This window comes from Lepidothrix coronata, unplaced genomic scaffold (genome assembly GCF_001604755.1).
Source record: "Lepidothrix coronata isolate B3197 unplaced genomic scaffold, Lepidothrix_coronata-1.0 Scaffold256, whole genome shotgun sequence".
Classification (NCBI taxonomy): Eukaryota; Metazoa; Chordata; class Aves; order Passeriformes; family Pipridae; genus Lepidothrix; species Lepidothrix coronata.
Genome location: NW_016690436.1, coordinates 807507 through 825002, shown reverse-complemented (window position 1 = coordinate 825002; position 17496 = coordinate 807507). Strand labels below are relative to the sequence as shown.

The window sequence follows — 17496 nt, the reverse complement described above, 5'->3', positions numbered from 1 at the left end:
AAATATGGAATGTTTAAAAACCACCTAAGTAAAGTTTGCAATGGCACTTTTTCTGAGCATATATTCATACAACATGGTTGTGTCTGAAGCTTTAGACAAACAAAGCCACCTGTAAACTTCTATTAAGAAAAACGTGTATTTTCAGTCACTTGGGAATTCTTAAAAAGTCTTGTCTGTGCTCTGAGCACTGAAACAGTCATTCTAAATTACATTTTCCATTGTATGGCAATTCAAAAATACCTGTAGTAATCACAATCTTCTCTGAAGCTATTTTAATACTGGTCAGAAAAATTATTATTATTTTGGATAGAAGACTAAGATTCAGAACATAACTAAAGTACAGCAGCTTTCCTTTCATGATATACAAATCTAAGCCTTGTTTACCAGGACTGTGGTATACAGATAAATTATCAATTTTAATCACCATTCATATAAAAAAAATCAGGCACTGTCAGAATACTGAATTTCATAATCTCATCTTTTGGAACATTCTACAGATCTGCACTAAATGGAGGACTCTGCTTCTGCCTCAATTACTGTGGCCAAAGCCAAGATTTTGAAATCTGACCAAATCTATGATGAAATTCTGGAGTTTCATGGGTTGGTGACAGATGCTCAAAATGATTTCTGTAGGAATTTTTTTTCTTTGCCATGGATGACGGTCAGTGGTGCAGTGGAAAGATCAGCTTATCCCGGTTGCACGTGACCCATCTGTAAATTAACTGAGGTAAAAATGAGAAAATGTTACACTACTTAAATTCAAAGTCACTACTTAATTCTCAGCTAACAGAGTTGTTCATGCATATGTGGCCTATTTGGTTTATATTTCTTCAGGTTGCCATTGGATTGAGGAAGACAAAAGAGCAAACAAGCAATACCCTTGAAATCTCCACATTTATTTGAGGGTAAAAATATGAGCATTTCTTTCCTCAGACCCTCGAATCCTCTAAATTACTCTTACTTGATTTGCAAAAGAACTTCATGTTGTTCTTATTTAAAATATAGCAAAAACTTCTGAAAGGTAAGATTTTTCCGTTCTCACTTTTAATGGTGCCTCCCCCAAACTTTCAGACATCTCTGTGCCCAAGCACACTCCTATTATCTTTTTCTTGAGGAACTCAAAAACTGACCAAAGTGCCTGAGCTTCCCAACCCTGTATTATCTTCAGAGGGCGTCTGAAGAGCAGGAACCTCTCTCCTTTCATAGACAGGGCCTAAAAAGACCTGATTTAATTGGTTAAATTTTGAGTCTGCAGTTTGATGTTATGAATATCCCATTATCGTTTTAAACCACTTTACCTTATTTCTCATATTGAAGCTGCTGAAAATCCCCAAAATTGCATTGAAAATATAAAGCTGATATTTTACTTCAAAAATTTTCCTTGAAAGAAAAAAGAACAAATCAACCGAAAAATGGAACATTCTGACAAAGAGGCCTCAATAAAGTCTCCCAGTGAAAATGAATTGAACCCCTACCATTTAACAATTCCTAGATCTGAATGATGTGTGTCTGTCTCCTGCTCTGGCCACCTGCAAACCTCTACAGTCAAACACCCTTTAAAGATCTGGGGCACCTCCCCTATTCTTCCTCAATGTGGAAAACCATCCAACATGAGAAGAATTAACAATCAGGAAATGGTACTTCAGCAAGAGTCACTTTTACCTACATAAGGATTAATATACCCCAAAATGAAAAGTTGTGGATGGGGTTCCACAGTATTTTACTACAAAACTCTGCCCACAATTACTTGTGGTCAAAACCAAGTCTCTACAGCAATTTCCAGTTGCAGTCTTTAAACACATGGCATTACTTTTCCAGACACAGCATCCTAATACTCTCGCAAAATGCACTGGTTCTGAGGGACAAATAATACTGAAACTCTTACTGCCAGATTCAGCATTAACTCCTCCCTGGCAGGAGTTTATAAACTCAAAATTGCAGCTTTCTTGCAGGTGAGCCTGGGATGTTTTACATCTGGATTTCAGCAGGCAGCACGTGCACTTCAGGTTCAGGAACACTTGTGCAAAAAAGGGTTTCTCCCATTCCAGTGTGGTGTGAGCCCTGTAGTGCCTCTGGGGGCCACTTCTCCCTGCTGCTGTTGGAGGAGGTCCGTGTCCTGCAGCTGGAAGGTCACCTTGCCTCCTACACCACCACTGGGGTAATTGCTTATGGCTAGATTTCAAGCCAGTTAATTAACATTCTTTACAGGAATCTTGTTTTTGCTACCAGGCACAGCTCATAGCATCTCTTGTTAGAGACAAAATATTTAGGATTGAATCAGGACTTATATTGATTAGATCAAATTTAACTTTGCTTTACATCCAAAAGCCCTGCATGCAACTGGCTGTTAAATTTGGAAATAGAACTGTTAGCCTTTAGTATTCTTACGACAAATTTCAAATTAATAAGCTGAGCATTTAAAAGCGGAACTGTCAAGTCACAGTTGAATCTGACTATGGCAATGGAGATGCCAAATTCTGGATTATGAATAAAGGGGGTTGCAAGATCAGGAAGTTCACCAAGACATAAACCACATGTTTCTTTCTTTAATTTAAGCCCCTAAAATAGGAGATGCCTGTGGTAGAGTGGAAACGAAAATTCACCAGACACAATCAGATAAAAAAGGATGCATTAAAGACAGCTCCACAGTTTGCAGGCATGAAATCCTCAAGATTGTCCAAGATGTTCGGTAGGAGTATGGGTTGATTGTTAAGTTTTCTTTCTTTTCCTTCTCCCCACAAACAGCATTCACAAATCCATGAGAATGTAGGATTAGCATTTAAGTAGATAAATTACATGTTGCATATTTAAGCCTAAAGAAAAACAAGTATGCAGTGACAGAGTCCTCATTTTATAATCATGTATTTCTATCATGCACCTCTGACCAGCTATGCCACCTCAAACCATCTCCCAAAAGACTAGCCCCATTCTTAAACATCATTAATTATTTTATTACTTCTTGCAACTTAATAGAAACTAAGCAATTAAAATCAAATCCTACAGGAAGAAATCAGCTTTTCAAAACAACCTGATAAAGGAATATGAAGGCAAAATCTTAATATTGTCTTAAACTGAATTAAATGGCTGATATATTCTATACTTTTATAAATAACTTACCCAAAGCTGACACTTATTGTATGATTTGCATTTCTAACAGTGTTTCATATTAGACATTGATATACCTGAATCCCACTAGTTCTGATGTAATAGGGATATGTGCATTACTGCAAGTCTGAAGTCCATATTTCTCTTTCCACTGGGTGTTCATTCTCTCACAATCAGAGTGCTGAATACAGCCAAATCTTGCTCATGCACCTGCAAAATGAGCCAGATGTCCACTTCGTTGTGAATCCTTGAATTTTCACTGGGAACGAAATAATAATTCTCTGAGAAAGTAAAAGTACCTTTTAGCTGCTAATTAAATACAGATTATTCTTTTTCATCTGATCATTACTGTCAAGAACTTTAGCCTTCCCTTGTAGCAAGGTCAGGGCATCAGGTCACTTAGAAGAGCATTAATAAGCAAGCACTGGGTCCTCACAAGTTTTCCTCATATGCTCCGTCAAGTCACACCATACTTGACTAAAATGAAAAAAACCTTTGCCTCTGAGTATAAAGTGAAAAGAAACCCTGTGCAGCTACTAACATGTACCAATAGCACAGCTGACTTCAGAGCTGTGTATTTAATCTGTCAATCAGACTTGGCTAACGTTCTTGCTGCAGGAAGACTTCATATTCAGTAATTGCTTTCTGCAGTTAAGAACTTCCAAGATGGAAGGAGCAGAGTAAGCTCTGCCCTCCATGGCCATCATGGTCTCTCTGTAACTAAAATTCAGTCATTTAGGAAATCATGGCTTCATGCAGTACACTAACAACCCCTCCTGATATATTGGGCTTTGAATCAGGCCCTTACGGAACCACAAATATTCATATGGTCTAAGCAATGAGAGGGGAGGATTAAAGCAGTTCTACAGCAGTTTATTAAAAAAAAGAAAGGTGGTTTCAATACAAAAGTAGTTCCATGGTATTCAAACATCCCTATTGTCACAACAAGTTGGAGGTTAAAAAATTGAAGAGTCCCTGCCAGGGACAACAAGACAGGCAAAATAAAATGTAGACGTCAAACAGTTCGAACGACTTCATCCAAAACAGAGAGGTTTGAGAGACAAAGATTGAAGAGAAAGGTTTCATTTGTCTTTGTAGCACTCAAATCTACCACCATGGATGTTGGACAGGCCATCTCTCTTTTTCTGGTGGTGGGGGAGAGGCAGCAACAGTTTCCTTCCCATTTTCAGAGAGTCCCAGCCTGCAAATAAAAAAGGAAGTGCAAATCTCATCATTGCTGTGAAAGCCACAGCAATGATGGTAAGAATGTCTGTAAACTGAATGCTTGAAGAAAGGTGCTCAGCAAAGTACTCTGCTGACATAGGGGTAAAGGACTTGGCATTAGTGCTGAATTCCCAGCCACTTTTTTTTTTTTTCTCAGTCCTAGCCCTAAAGGTCAGAGTGAGCAGCCACCAATTCCTGTATACCACAAAGAATTAGCAGATTAATCAAAAACAAAAAATGTATTATCAATACATAACCTCTGGTAAAAAAAATGCACTAGCATAGAGAATGCATAAACCAAAAGGGTAAGTCCTCAACTAGGAGAAGTTTCTGTAGCTAAACTGACCTGGAGGTGCTGAAGAAATTAACCTCAGATGTTTTGTTACCTGGACAAAAACAGAATAGTTCCCACAGAGCGTTCGCTTCAACTCGGCAGCCACTTTGAGAAAACAGATGATCAGCTGCAGCCCACTGAGAGCTATGAGAATGGAGAGTAAAATGACATTCCACTCCACTATGTTAGCAGGTTCTGTGCATCGAGACCAGGCAGGGTAATCTGTGAGGTACCTGTTAGAGAAACACCAGTGTGAAGTAAGAAAAATGTGTCTGACTATTTTTTTTATGAACAATTTCTTGCAGAAGAGTTACACTGATGTTCCTTACCCCCCAGCAGTGTCTTTGAAAATATAATCCCATCCACTTGATGAATTACAGAAAGGGCCTTGAATCAAACCCAGGGTAAAAATGATGCAACTGTATCCTGAGAAAGCAACTCCAAGCAGGGCTAGCACAATTGAAATAAAACTCTGGAGTAAAGAGAGAGAAATATTACTCTGAGGGGCAGTGTCCACAGCAAACAGTCGTTCAGTCTGCCTAGCTACTTTCTTGGGGCTGAATTTCACATTTGATTTTCTCAATATTCAAAATTCAAAAAGAAAAATAGCAGGTAAAGAATAGTAAAAGCACACACATGCAAAATAAAGATTAAGACATTAAGACAGTTCCATAATAAGTTACAATATTGTTTGGGTGGGTTTTTTTAAACTTGCAGTTTTGTAAATTTTTCCCAAAATACAACAGGAAACCCAACCATGGATTAAATAGTCTGCATTCCAGATAGCATATATTGAGTCATTAGTGGAAAAAATAACTTCCAAATAAGACAGGCAAAGGCATGAATCTATTTAGTTGGGGCACTTTATTGATGTACTCAGGCCTTTTACATTCTTATTTTATTTTACAAGAATTTAGGGGGAGTATGTGTCTAGTTTTCTTTCATCCTGCTTATGCATCAGAAGGAAGAAGCTATACTTTCTGTGACCTTGTAACCCAATTTAGAATCCTCTTTGAAAGGAAGTGAATACGAACAGTAGAGGGGGCAGAAGGATGTGCTGGAACCATGGGAGCAGGAAGGCACTCAAAACAAAAGCTAAGGAGATGCAGAGATATAAAACACAGACTCACTCTGTAGGTTTTGTTACAGCTCTCACTCTGGCAGCACCGATAGAATATGCTACACTCCAGCGTCATCAGAATTACTGCCAAAAGAAGGATCTGTAAGGGGACATCATAAGGTCAGTGAGATGACTGCAGATACTAAGCCAAAGACTCCTTTACCTATGGAAAGCAGGGACTGCATTTCTTGTGCTCCCTTGAGATTTTAAAGCTGATCTGTGGGAGAGCACAATTACTCAAGGCACACATGGAACTGGAGTGGCTTTACTAGGCTGTCACTGCACTTGTGCTTGAAAGACGAGCACAGTGTCTCCCACCACAGTAAAGTGCTATGAGCTTGGGCACAGCTACACTAGTGAACCTGAAACAATGAAACCGAGTTCACAAGTAAGAGAATCAATACCAACGAAATGTTGGTATTGATGTTTTATTGATACAGCCACATCAGTTCAACAGCTTCTTGCTGACACAGGTACACGGATCAGGGTATTGCCTTCCTTACCAACACAGTCACGCTAGAAAAAGTCAGTAGTGCAAGCTGCTAATTAAATTCACCTGGACTTTCATTTGTTTTCTCTGTCAAGTACCTACACTGATTTTCTCAGACTACTGCATTATTTCAGCTTGATCCTAGAATCGTTTTGATAAATAGGATCTAGACTCCAGAACCACAAACTGCCACTCAGAGAGGCACTAGTTTGAAAGGGGAAATATGAGTAAGGAATGTTTCTGAATCAAAGCATTATCCTCTTGCATGCTGCTGACCTGTTGGTAACACAATGACATATGCATTTTTAATAAATTGGTAATAATCTTAAGGCTAAAAATGCTTCAAAATATCAATATCACTATTGCAGTTAACTTTTTCCCAAATTTGCAACTGTTTTTCTGTTTGAATCCTCTGTCTGATAGGTTTTTTTCCTCTGATAGAAAAGATAAGATTTTTCTTCTGCTTTATGGAGAATACACAATTTCAAAAGAAGTAACTCTCTCTTCAGCATCTTCATAAAAAACCCTCACTTATGCAGATGAGCCCTTTTCAAGCACTGATTGTGTGTAATGCACTTTGATCACATAACTGCTTTCTATCCCTGAGTATACAGCTGTTTATGAATATAGGGAACAGCATGAACAGCGGGCAACTCCATGGTAGTTTATTACTGCAGGTGAACATACTACAAATGTAATGGGGAAAATCCTACTATGACAATCACAGTGAGACAATTCTCTGTATTCAACCTGACAACGGTGGCATCTGATGCATTGTGAACTGTATCCAGTCTTCTAAATACGGGACTACGTACAGCTCTTAAAAACATCTGAACCATTACGAGAAGTTTTTGTTTCATTTTGTTTTGGTAACAGAGCTGTAATTCAACCTTCCTAGAGGACTAAATCAACATAGTGTCTGCCTTCATAATACAAGCGTAAATTATGCATAAACAAAAAGACAGCAGAAAAAAACCCACCCTGCAAAATCACTCATGTTAAATAGTATACACATTAAATAGTATACACATTAAATAGTTTACCTAGCTTGTCGTTCAGTATATTAACTTTTTTTAAATCTGATTGAGTTTTTTGCCTACGGTGATTTTGCCAAAGTAATCCATATATTCTTTAAAAGCACAATTGCATTGCTGAAGAGTAACCCAATATCATTTGCAGTAGAATGCAATTCACTAAAAACCCATAGAATGAGCACTTACCATCACACCTGAGAAATAGATCCCTTCAAAATACCACACGTAGCTGGGGAGCTGGTAACTGGCTGCATGCAGAGCTTTCCCATTTGGGAAGTACAGGAGGATGTTCACAACAATACTCCAAAGTGCAAGAGGTATCAGCAGGCAACTCAAACAGCTTCCACATGTCTCTAAAGCCATCTCTCAAGAACTTTGGAAATTTTGCTCTTCTAAGCTAACAAAAGATTACAAGATTTTAAATATAAAAAGTGTTTTGACCTCCCCAGCCTGTTTCAGTCATTTCATATTCACAGGAACCAGTGACTGGGGTGTGATTCCAGGGACAGAAGTGCTTAATAGTTAGCTGAACAACAGATGAATATCGCTATGTAAACTCGCTGTCCTAAACTAAGCACGTCTTTAAGTAGCCATTTCCCTTCTAAAAGATCCTCCTTTGTGATCTTCCAAATGAAATATATCTAGGAGTCAGACTCAGGAAGGAAATTCAGAGCTCTCATTTCCTAGTGACTGCTCAAAAATGCCCTCCTCCTCCCCAGAATACAAACTGTAACACAGACAGTTTGTGACAGAGGCACGTTGTTCAGCCTCAGTGCAGCATGGGGAAGAGGGCTGTCAGATGAGAAATATTCAGTCTCTGTATAGAAGGCCACACTTTGCCTCACACGACAGATTTAGTAACAGAGCCCTAAGGGGGAACTTGTTGCTGACTTGGGACAGTCGCACAGAAACACCAGGCTGAGTCTGGCCCATCATGCAGAGAGTACAGAAGCCCAAATAACACTGGTTAGAAACTGCCAGGCAGACATACTGTCACACTTTTAATCAATTACTCTTTCGCACAGCATTACGTGGCTCAACTGTTTTTCAAATCAAATCCTGCTATTTCTCCAATTGTTTCATTCTGTGCTTACAGCTGAGCTTGCACAGCTACAGACCTAACCTACGTACACGTGACTTCTTGTGCGGGACAAAAGGTCTGGCTGTTTTTTCGAAATGCCTGCTGTTTGCACTGTGCAAAGCCAAAGTCACACAGCTTCCCCATTGTCACATGCCATCACTCCCTTACCCCTGAGCAACTAAACATCTGTGCCAGTAACACAGAGCTGGAGTGGTCTGAACACAGCTTGACCCAAGCCTTCAGTCTACACCCCTGTGAGTCATCAGAAAAGTAACTCTAGAATGAGCTTAGGCTTTACTCAATAGGAAAGTTGTAGTCAGAGAACAAAAAAATGGGGCTCTATCAAATGCAGGAAGGCTGATTTTAGAAGCAATGATGTCACAATACATTTTCCTTCTGTTTCCTCATGAGCTGTTTCAGGCTCTGCACACATGAGGCTTCTCACATCATCTCATAAAAGCTCTTTGGATTGCATATTGTAACTAATACCATACTATTGCTTTGAATGAGATCACACAAGGAAATGGGCATGGTGGTACTCACACAATTACACTGTTTTTCTACCCTTCTCTGCTGTGACTCTCCTCTTTTTCTAAGAGGTCTCATTTTGATTTTCCCATATCTCCTGTTTTACTCTCTAATCACTATGGACACTTTTTTTCAGGTCTCCCTCCAATCAGAAGTAGTAGCAAACCTGCCTTTTCAGACTCACAGGCAAAGACAGAACTCCTGTCATCAACGCTGTGCCTTATATAGCAGAGAAAACAGCTGCATTAAAAGTACACATATCAGATCTTCATGACTGATCTTTTATTAAAAACTCAGAGATCATGTAACAGGCTGAAATATTTTTTCCTAAAAGCAGAGGCCAAAATTAATAGTAAGCAGCTTATTTTATAATGAAATTTGCTGCTACTTCTATTATAAGCTGTTCTGATTAGAAGAAACTAACTTGGGAAACAATGCCTGAAGCAGCATTTGTTCTGCAGTACAGCAGTCCAGATCACAACTTAGTTTGTATTCAAACTGAGCTCTGCAAATACCAAATCATAGTGTGGTTATTTTGCTGGCACACAAAATCACTAGAATAGGAAACAACCATTCTATACTAAGAATTAAGCAAATCTGTAAGACAGTTTCTCAAATATCTTACCAAGTGTTGCAAGCACTGCCTTCCCGTTGCTGTCATTATCCATGAGTTGATGCCAAGACTGTTACCGAAAAGTCATGTTTACTCTGGATGAGTGACTTCTCTGCCAACTGAAATGAATACAACCTAAACCAACTGCTTCTCCACAATATAGTTGATAAACCTCCCAAAACACTGTGTTAGGCACCAGGCAACAAAGGAATCCAACTGGTCTTTTTTCACATAACAACATAAATAATGAGTAGTAATGTTGTGCATTAGTGCTACATGGATCTGAGCTGAAGTTTTAAATCCTAATCTACCCTAATCATTCCATCAATTGCAATTTTTAAAATTGTTTCAGTTCTTTATTAATTGTGTGTACCAGAAAGACAAATAACCATTATGCAAGCATAAAGGCAAAAATCTCTGAGTTGCATGGCATTATACCTGGCTCCACTGGGGATTCTCTTCTCCACTTCTCTCCTTCCACACCCATTTAAACTTGCAGATGTTTTTTCAAACAGTGTTTCTTCACATACAAAGACACTGTATTGCACAGCTGCAAGGAATTTTGTGTGTATACACATGTGCATGCACATATTGTCCTTCCTTCCTCCCATAGCAGAGCAAGACAGGGATAAATACAACAAACGTCATTAAAACTCTCAACTACTTCTATGTATTTAGGTATGAATAAATGCTATTGCAAAAATCATGTATCCTGAGATTCAAAACACAAACTCTTCCCATCTGTGAGTTCTTTTGCTGCTGTGGATGTGTGTGTACAATTTTGTTTTCACAGTTAATTTCTTTTTTTCAGATACTCATTTGTACAGGGCAGACTCGACTGTGTGGACAGCCTGAGATACCTCTCAAGTTTCTGTCTACCTTTAAAGACCATCCTCCTAGTTACAAATGGCCTAAGGATGCACTGACGCCCATGGGAGCTTTTCTCCCATAAATAGAAATCAACTTGCCTCTTTTCAAAGACAACATTAACAGCTACATACCAAAAGCGAGACTCATTTCTCTGAAGTAAACAGCATGTCACATTTTGGTTTTCACTTGAAAATTGCCACTACCAGCTGCATACTGACCTTGCCAGCAATGCTGTTGGCAGCACGTTACTCAGATTTACTTGTGATAAAACATTCACTCTAATATGCTACAAGCTATACCTCAGAGGTTCTTGCCCAGTAGCTTACAATAATGCCTCCAGGCTGCTTACTGGTGAAGTCAGGTATTTCAGATTAATCTGTTTCTGCTGACCTGAATTTGGACTGTATTCCCCCAACACTGTGAGGCCTGAGGGTCTACTGAGTGAGGTAAAAAACGAGAGTCAGGCCCACATTTTGTTTTGTGTCCTGTAATGCTCCTGTAATGGAGCAGTCAGAAGGTGATCCCCCTTGGGGGGGACAGAGGGGACTCACAGCTGGATTCAGCTGCACGGGGACCCCTTTGGGAACTGCCAGCCAGGACTAGGATTCCACATGTGCGGCTGTATCTGTCACAGAGCTGCTGCTGAACCCTTGTTGATTCAGCTAAATGATCCAAACCAAGCAGTGAAGCAGTTCCACTCTGGCAGAGCCTGTTGGAGAGGAAAAGCAGGTTATAACCTGACTGCATTATATCCACATTCTCATGCCACCACTGTCCTTTACTCCAAGACCAGGCAGGCAGTGTTTCAGCATGGGCAGGGAAGGAATCATTGACACCTGATGGGTATTTTTAATACAAATCTTTATTTGTGAAATACAGGGGAAGTTCAGAAAAATCCTGAAAAGGTGAAGTGCATGTATCTACCCAAAACCCAGTATTCATTTATATCCAGGCCAGACTAGATTTGGTTTGTGTTCATTCCAAGATCAGAATGAAAGAGCAACTTTATTGGGAAAGCGAGATAAAGTACAGAGCCGTTGTGTCAGTATAAAGAAAAAAAATAAATAAAGCCTCTTTAGTGATGTGTTCAGGCAACTGCCTGTACTAAGATAAAATGAACCAAAGAAATTCAGGATACATTTTGCCTTTAAGTACAGGCAGGTTAGTGACAAACCTGTATATGACTCCAATAACAAAGGCTGGCCCCAAGTCAGTTAAATTGATGGCAACAGCACAGTTTGACAACAATGTGTATTTCAGGATGCATGGAATGTTTTAAAAAAATCCACAGAATACTCATTGCATTACACACACGCAGGGACATCAATGCATTGTCAGGTTTCTAGCAAACATATGTCTAGGGGAACAAAAAGAAAGAAACATATTAACATATTAATGGAAAGAATGCTAATATTGTGTCCCAAATATAAATGAAAAAATTAACCTGACCAAATTTAGACAACCATAGCATGCCTCTTCTGTACTGCATTTAGACCATGGAAGACAGGAGGAAGAAGACAGTAATAGCTTTGAAAAACCCCCAGCACTCAACTATATCAATTAAAAATGTGAAACACATTCTTTTCTACAATGTGTGATACAAATGATATCTGGTTCATACCTTAAGCCAACACTACCACTATGATACTGATTTTAACAATATGCCCAAACTGTTTAACAAGGCTTTAAAGAAATTTGGAGGAAATTCCCTTTCCTCACTCAAAAAAATCCACCTTCAAAACCCCTTCAGACCTGTCTGCAGATTTTATTAGCTGTAAAATTTAACTCCTTCTCTTATCTTAATTTTACTAAGCAGGGCCAGGATGCTGCAGTTTTCATTACATGCAGCATATTATCAGTAGTTTATGAGCTGCTGTGGGCAAAACACAAGGCTAATGCAATATAGTTAGAACAAGCATCACACTATGCAACCATGGTTTAGGCAAAGACCACAACCACCAAGAGATCAGTGTCTCAGTTATATCACCTATATAGTGCTGATGATCACATGTGCCACTGAGCAGATAAAAGCCTTCCAGCTCCTTGCTCCCATGCAGACTAATGTTACTGTGAGAGCTGAGCAATCAGCTGAACGCACGTGGCCAAACACTACATGAAAATGCTAAACACAACTGGGCTATAAAACGTGTTGCACAGGGAACTTGTTGCTTATGAATATCTAAAAAGTAACTGCTGAGTAAGACTCCACAGTAGCATCAGTAATAATACTGTTTCCTGTTCATCTGAGAAGCGGGGCTATAACTACAACCGACTTACCTCCTCGTCACTGCACAACCCACACAGTCCATTGATTATCTGTATGAAGCACAGAATGAACTCTATTCCTCCCAAGACAAGGAGGATGGAAAAGAGGGTGACATTCCACTGCACGATGTTTTGAGGTTCTTGACATTCAGACCACTTGTTATACTCAAACAAGTACCTGTACACAGCAATTAAACGTGTATTAACATTGTGTCAGAGTGGATGCTTACCATACACTAGAACCAAACTATGCCTAGTCTGTAACTGCACCAGGGATATTCACTCCAAGTGGGAACAGAAAAATCAGTGTTTATTCCATGCAAAGTTTCACAGAATCACCAAATATGCTGAGTTGGAAGGGACCCACAAGGATCATCGAGTCCAACTCCTGGCCTTGCACAGGACCATCCCCAAGAGTCACACATGTGCCTGACAGTATCGTCCAAACACTCCTTAAGCTCTGTCAGCCATTGTACCACTTCAAGCTAACACAAAGCAACTTCAGAAGCAAGCCTGACAAAACAGACTCTTACACAAATCATATGACAAATTTCATAACAACCACTATCATAGGTTGAAAATCCCTCAAAGTCATAAAACTTTATACTTTGTTAGAGATGTTCAGGGACATGAACAGTATATGATATATAGATTTAATTATCTATATATAATATATACATAGAGTATATACTATATATATTATATACTATATATATAATTATATATTTTTTCTATTGATTTGGTTTCATATTATAACAGTGTGGGTAACTGATGCCATTTGTTTAGCTCTTAGTGAGTGAGAAGCATAAAATTATGAATGAATCTTGATATATCGTTACTGGTTATTGCTGAAAGGTACTGGAATAAAGCCCATGTGTACGTGGGGTAAGATATAACATCCTCAAGAACAGACAACTTACCCTCCAGAGGAATCAGCGAAAGGATAGATCCAGTTTCTCTGTAGGTGGGTAAAACAATATGGTCCTTGAGACAAGCCCAGTGCTGAAATGATTATACAGTATCCAGAGCCAAGGATCCCAACAAAGGCTGCCAGAACCGAGGACAGCATCTGCACAGCAGACAAACATGAACTTTCAGCACAGCCATCATCTGGTGTTTGGGACTAGCCGGGACTGGGGTGTACAGGCTCACTTACCACACAGCTCTTCCCACAGCCCCCATGGCCAAAGCAGCCACAGCAGTCCCCATTGTGCAGCCCAATGAACACTGCAGCTGGAATGAGTACCTGGGTATGGAGCAAACACAGCGTTCGTTTTGGTTGCACAGAGAGGGCAGATAAAACACAGTCCTCACACTGCATTCATTTATGTTACTTCTTGGTCAGCCTGTACAGGTGATTCAGCTTTACTCCTATTTAACACAGTAGTCATCTTGCCAGGATACCCCAGGACAGGTGTATTTCTACTGCCACTTTGTTTATACACAGCACTTAAATGCAGAAAGAGCCTGTTGATGTATTGTTCCATTTAAAGTATTTCAGCTTTGAAAGCTTTTGTTCACATTTAAGGCTGTATCCTGCAAACGAAATGCTTTGCAAAAGAAGGCATTCACTTTCTGCTAAATGAGCCTACAAGATGTCTCAATTATTTATCTAAAAAACAGCTACTGCCAATATACTAGTTACTTAAGAGCAGTCATCACTGCTTGTGTGACAAACCTCTACACCTGATTGGTGTAGAAAGTCTAGCAATATTTTGCCCAATTCAGACAAACATCTCATTACAGACATCTACCTTTCTCCAAGTTTTCACAACCAGTTTCCAGTGACAGAAATGCAAAGTAACAGAGCAGAAGCTATCTGTAAGAAACATAAATTATCCATACTCCAGAGCTTTTAGCATAAAATCAAGAAGGAGTAGAGCTGATTAAAAAGAGGATCCTCCCACCAGCACAAACAGCACTTTAATAGAGTCCACTTATAAAGAATCTACACCCAGGAGTACTCTGGAAAATCATACAGAAAGAGTAAAGAGTTACCTGCAAACTGCATAGACTTATTTAACAAGAAACTAAAATAAGAACTATCCAGTTGAACAGACACCTACTTGTCAGCCCTTACTCAAACCTACTGCTGAGCCCCAGTGCTGCAGGTCCAGAAGAAGTTGTACAAGTGTGTTGCAGGAGCAGTTCCATTGATTTCACTTGCATTATTCTCTTGTGTGAAGCCCAGTCTTTGCAAATCTCAGTCTAGGTTCCAATGGGGCTGTAACACACTGTAAACTCCTCTCACTACACAGAGCACAATTGTTTTCAACCTGTGATTTGCAGATGCCTTAAGATCACAGAATCACAGAATGTTAAGGGTTGAAAAGGACTTGTAGCCTCTTTCTGAGGCCTTTTAAAAGCAGATGAAAAAGGAAGCCTGGAGTCAGGGGAGTTAAATATGCTACAATGTGGTCCACAAAACTGAAAAGGTAGAAAATAATAGCTTCACATTAACAATATCATATAATGAACACACTTGATTCTTCATCCTTTGCTGTTACTCAAATGCAAAGCTTTGACAACTGCTACTCGATTCCTCTGAATAGAATCATAAAATCAACCAGGTTGGAAAAGACCTCTGAAATCATCAAGTCCAACCCTTAAATCATCAAGTCCAGTAAGTAGCTAAGGCAGAGAAATAACTGTCAACCTCTCAGATAACAGAAACTAAGGAATTGTAAGTAAATGCTAGTTAGTTAGGGAGATTTAAAAGGACAGTGATTCAATAACAAAAAAGAAAAAAATTAACCCTTTTTGCAAACTGTGACCTGCTGAGAGGCTTGGCTTGCATTTGGATTCTGTAACCTAGACCCTATGATTTTTTTAGCTTTAAACTGACATAATCTTGCAGATAAGATAACCAACAGTAATTAATAACACCTCTAGGATAATATAGCTAATTTTTTTTATACAACTATAGAGTTTCCTGCTGATGAGATATGAATTATTTAATGCAACTGGTAAAAGAAGAGGCGTACCAAAATAAACTTGAAAAAAGCCACCAGGTCATTACTTACCAGAAAGCCTCCACCTAGAATGCCGTGAAGGCACTCTACGTATTTGCCAAGGTGATGCTCTGAAGCAAATCTTGTTTCGCCATTGGGAAAATAAAGTAAAATGTTGGCCACAATGCAGAGCAGGGCAAGGATGAGCAACTTATAACCAACACATCTAGCACACCTTCCAAAACACATGTCCTCGGCTTTACAAATTCTCCTTAGGTTGGATCGGACTAGTCAATCTCATACCTGTCCACACCTAAAAGAAGACCAGTGTTTATTCTCACCTCCTTAAATACCAGGGATTACCTTAGCTACCTGGATGACGTTTACAACCCTTCCTAACCACCCTTCCCAATTGCAGAGCGAGGGAGCAGGGACGGCAGAACGCCACCGCCCTTTTTAAATGCAGTAATTGTTGATGAACCAAACGCAATCAAGGAAATATTGAATACTAGGTAATTTCACTCTAATATATGATGCTTGAAATGATCACTGGTGAACATGATTAGACGTGAACAACAGGCTTAAACCACAACACAAGTTCTGTTGGGAACTGAAGAAAAAAGGTTTTGTTTTCTTTGTCAGAAGAAGCTTTGAATTTTAGGTTTATAGACTGATTCAGAACAACCTGAAGCCAGGGAAAGACTGAGCTGACATCAACAGTACTGAGTCAGAGTTTTGGGTATAAACAGAATAAGGTATGCAGCAATGAGGAGTACGCAGAGCAATCTCTCACTGTGCTGTCCTTTTGATGGAACAACAGCAAACCTCACCAGGAGGTTAGAAAACAAATAAAATGAACAGGTAGGCTTCTAAGGAGTGTCCTTATTCTTGCCATTATAAGACAAGCTGAATTTAGATTAATAGTCATTTGGTAAGGAGCTTGGTAATAGCTGAACCACTGGTGAAAAATACTACTTTAAAAAAGCAGGATTATAAAAGACAGTCCTTGCACTGAAATATCATGTATAGAAACACACACACAAAAAAGTACCAAGAGAGAAACAGATTGTATCAGGAGTTTCCAAAACATGTACCAGTAAGATTAACTCGCATAATAAAGGGAGATACCAAGTGACCTATAAAAATTAAGATCTAGCCTTTTATCTTTTCCCTCACGCAGATTTTGCTAAAATAGCCCAAAGTTTTCTTCTTCACATATACACAGCTCAACAGAGAGGTGTGAGCTGTCATGCCCACTCCCATCACATGACAAGAGGTAAAACGCACAGGCCCAGACTAGATCCAGGAGGTGCTGCTGCTGCTACTATCATCACAGTACAACATAATTCTCACTGCAAAACCAGAAGTAGACAAACTGAATTTGGGAATGTATAGGATATCAGAAAACTATAGTGAGATTTTTTCAAAAACACTCATTCAGGTTTGGTTTTGGGTTTTTTTTGGGGGGAAGGTGTTTAACAGCTAAATAACCCAGTAAACACAAGCCCAAATCAAATCCATGGTATACTTGCAAGAGGTGTGAGCAACACTTAAGCTGAGAGAGAGTGTACAAAAAGAAAAGGCGGGGGGGAGGGGTGGGGAGAGAGCAGCCTGGTGCAGCTGTGGGCCTGTGATGTTTGTGATGTAACTTCTCCGGGTATTGTAGCTGCTGACCTTGGAGACTTCCTTCATCATGAGAAATATCCTCCAATTGTAGAAACACGGGCTGGCCATTATTGTGCACTTCACCTCTGATGACTAAAACAAGCATAAACATTAACCTGCAAGTTTCCTCTGCAGAAGGAGATGGCTGCTCAACTGAAAAGTCCTTTTATTGTGTTACACTAAAAAAACCCAAACCACTCCTCCACAAAACACCCC

At 39.4% G+C, this 17496-nt stretch overlaps 2 protein-coding genes across 2 annotated transcripts; both read right to left on the bottom strand.

Annotated features, from left to right (window-relative positions):
• Nucleotides 1–3962: 3962 nt before the first annotated feature.
• TM4SF18 (transmembrane 4 L six family member 18) lies at nt 3963–9486 on the bottom strand. The gene is made up of 6 exons (XM_017835430.1): nt 8557–9486; nt 7494–7704; nt 5794–5883; nt 4993–5135; nt 4716–4896; nt 3963–4306 (listed from the first exon to the last, which is right to left on the bottom strand). The coding sequence occupies exons 2-6, from the start codon at nt 7668–7670 to the stop codon at nt 4292–4294; spliced, it is 606 nt and encodes a 201-aa protein (XP_017690919.1). The 5' UTR covers nt 7671–7704; nt 8557–9486; the 3' UTR covers nt 3963–4291.
• Nucleotides 9487–11003: 1517 nt separating this feature from the next.
• On the bottom strand, nt 11004–16482 carry TM4SF1 (transmembrane 4 L six family member 1). Its single transcript, XM_017835431.1, has 5 exons — nt 15688–16482; nt 13821–13910; nt 13585–13733; nt 12677–12842; nt 11004–11108 (listed from the first exon to the last, which is right to left on the bottom strand). Exons 1-5 carry the CDS (start codon nt 15862–15864, stop codon nt 11058–11060), a joined length of 633 nt encoding a protein of 210 aa, XP_017690920.1. The 5' UTR covers nt 15865–16482; the 3' UTR covers nt 11004–11057.
• Between the last annotated feature and the right edge of the window lie 1014 nt (nt 16483–17496).